The sequence below is a fragment of the Sinocyclocheilus anshuiensis genome, unplaced genomic scaffold, assembly GCF_001515605.1.
Source record: "Sinocyclocheilus anshuiensis isolate Anshui unplaced genomic scaffold, SAMN03320099.WGS_v1.1 scaffold868, whole genome shotgun sequence".
Lineage (NCBI taxonomy): Eukaryota > Metazoa > Chordata > Actinopteri > Cypriniformes > Cyprinidae > Sinocyclocheilus > Sinocyclocheilus anshuiensis.
In genome coordinates, this window is record NW_015552624.1 from 598253 (window position 1) to 600793 (window position 2541).

A 2541-nucleotide genomic window follows, 5' to 3' on the forward strand; every position below is an offset into this window, starting at 1 on the left:
CACACTCACACTCATTACTGCCTTACAAGGATTGGAGATACATGGGTCTCATAACACATAATGCAACTGTAAACATTAGGTTAAAGAGACAGCACATGCTGTGATTGTCAAACCTGAATATCGAACCTCTGGACTGCTGCAGTCATCGTCAGGTTCGTCGATGAGATTGGTGTGTATTTCCTCGCTGTTAGACATTGCTCACGTTTGCGCAAGTTTGCACACTTACGCAAACATGAAACGCACAGGAGTATATCTGTCCGATGCAGTGCTTGCTCAACAGCAGGCGTGGTTTAAAACGATGTGTGCTGAACGACGTGGGTTGGTTGACATTTGTAGTTCTTTGTATCCCATGACTTGAGATCCAGATGTTTGCTCAGTCAGAGAGCATGTCACACGCAATTTCTCAAAAGTGCTTTGAGTTGTGCAGTTTTCTTTAATCAGCAGTTTATGACTCACCCTTGATCATTACACAATTTAATTTGTTGATTAGCCACTTAGATATTGCTTAATATTTGTTGAGTGATTTTTTTAACATTCTGAAAGTTCAGTTTAAGTGTAGGGTAAGGCATAGTTCACCCAAAAATTACAATTCTGTCAACATTTCTTCACCTAAGCCTATATGTCTTTTTTCATGTCATACCTGCATTTCTGCTGTAAACAATCGTTACCATCCCATTATCTTCCATAATACTGACAAGAATACTATGGAATGGGACCCGAAATTGTTTGGTTACCAATAAGGTTGCCAACCGTTCCGTATCGTCCCGTGTTTAAGGCATCAAAGAAGCGTTCCGTATGAAAGCCATTCGGAACGCAGATTGTACCGTATTCGCAGCTATGACCACCTTAAACCATTACGAATAACTCTTAACTGAGAATTTATCCGTTCGCGGAACGCTTTAAGACAAAGCAGAAGCTTCTGCCGGTGTTTTGCCCAATTCTGACCCCCGCCAGATTACTACCCCCCTAGTATTGGTAGGTTTAGGGCAGGGGTAGGCAAGTTCGGTCCTAGAGAGCCACAGGCCTGCAGAGTTAAGCTCCAACCCTGAAAAAAACCTCACCTGCCTATAGCCTTAGTAATCCTGAAGACATTGATTAGCTTGTTCAGGTGTGTTTGATTAGGGTTGGAGCTGAACTCTGCAGGACTGCGGCTCTCTAGGACCGAATTTGCCTACCCCTTGTTTAGGGTAAGGTGAGGGGTTAGGATTAGGCCAGGGGTGTCCAAACTCGGTCCTGGAGGGCCGGTGTCCTGAAGAGTTTGGGAACATAGAGTTGGGGAACATAGCCAACAATTTCTAACGAATTCTTAACCTTGGACCTCATTATTAAAACACAAAATGACCAAAAAAAGTCTCAAAAGCAGCCAATACTCATCTATTCATACAGTAGCCTAGGCTACATGTTGCAACAAAATTTTTGTTAATTTTTTTAAGTGCCATTTAAAAAAAAATGCTTTATTGACTGACGTTTCATAGATAGACATTCAGTTATTATGGTTACTTACTACACAACTGGTACAGTCACAATTCTAAAGTGGTAGGCTACAATTTGCTCTAGCCAATGGTTTGTGTTTTTTGTGTGTGACTTTTTTTATGACATTACAGTTCTATTTTACAATTAAATTGTACATACATTGGTTTAATCAAAAGAAATGTCTTTATGCCTGAGAACCTTTTATACACAGTCTACTTAACTTACTGAACACTGAAATGATATTCACTATGTGGTACAGTATTTTGAGTGTCCCTTATTCGGTGCCTTATTTTCATATAAAGAAAAACCCTTGTCCCTTTTTTCCTTTTCTGAAGTTGGCAACCCTAAGTTACCAGCATTCTTCAAAATATCTTATTTTGTGTTACACAGAAGAAAAAGTCTTCATACAGGTTTGGAATGGCATGAGGGGCAGTAAATATGACAGAATTTCCATTTTTAGGTGGGCTATCCCTTTAAAAACAATGTGCTTTTCTAAATTGTAACATGTAAAAATCCAAATGAATAAATAAATGATTGCAGCACAAGATATAAAAATAAAAATTGTATTTGCTTTAGTCAGAGGATATCAAACAATTTGGTATTTTGAGCCGATTTTAGAACACGTGTATTGCCATATGCGTCATGGAGCAAATATTCACTCCTCTGATGGCAAAGCAAAAACTAGCCTACGTTAGTAAGCCGTGTCTGTCTGGACCTGTTCTGAATACAAAGAACATTTTCCTCAAAACATTGTTCCTCTCACCTACTCCTCCCGTTCCCTTGCCCAGTATGAAGAAAAATGCAAAACATGTTTTTTCAACTAAAGACTTCAAAATACAAAGTAAGCCTACAGTCAGAGTCTGAAATAATGCCCATTCCTGCTCAAAGAACCACAGTGTGGTTTAACAAGTTAGGCTCTATAAAAGACATTAAAGTGTGATTAATTAACCTTCGCTAGTCAACAGATGCGCGTGGCTCAAATAAACCACTCGCGCGATAAACCGCGATTAACTAAGACAATTTAAAAATGGCTAAAAAATGTGTTAAAGATCTGTAATTCTTTGCTAC

At 39.1% G+C, this 2541-nt stretch overlaps 1 protein-coding gene across 1 annotated transcript in view; it reads right to left on the bottom strand.

Annotated features, from left to right (window-relative positions):
- LOC107666315 (CD209 antigen-like protein C) overlaps positions 1-527 on the bottom strand; it is a 7053-nt gene extending 6526 nt beyond the window's left edge. Inside the window, exon 1 of the mRNA XM_016457556.1 lies at positions 114-527. Coding sequence (XP_016313042.1) covers positions 114-195 — 82 coding nt within the window. The 5' untranslated portion in view covers positions 196-527. The remainder of the gene's footprint in view (positions 1-113) is intronic.
- Between the last annotated feature and the right edge of the window lie 2014 nt (positions 528-2541).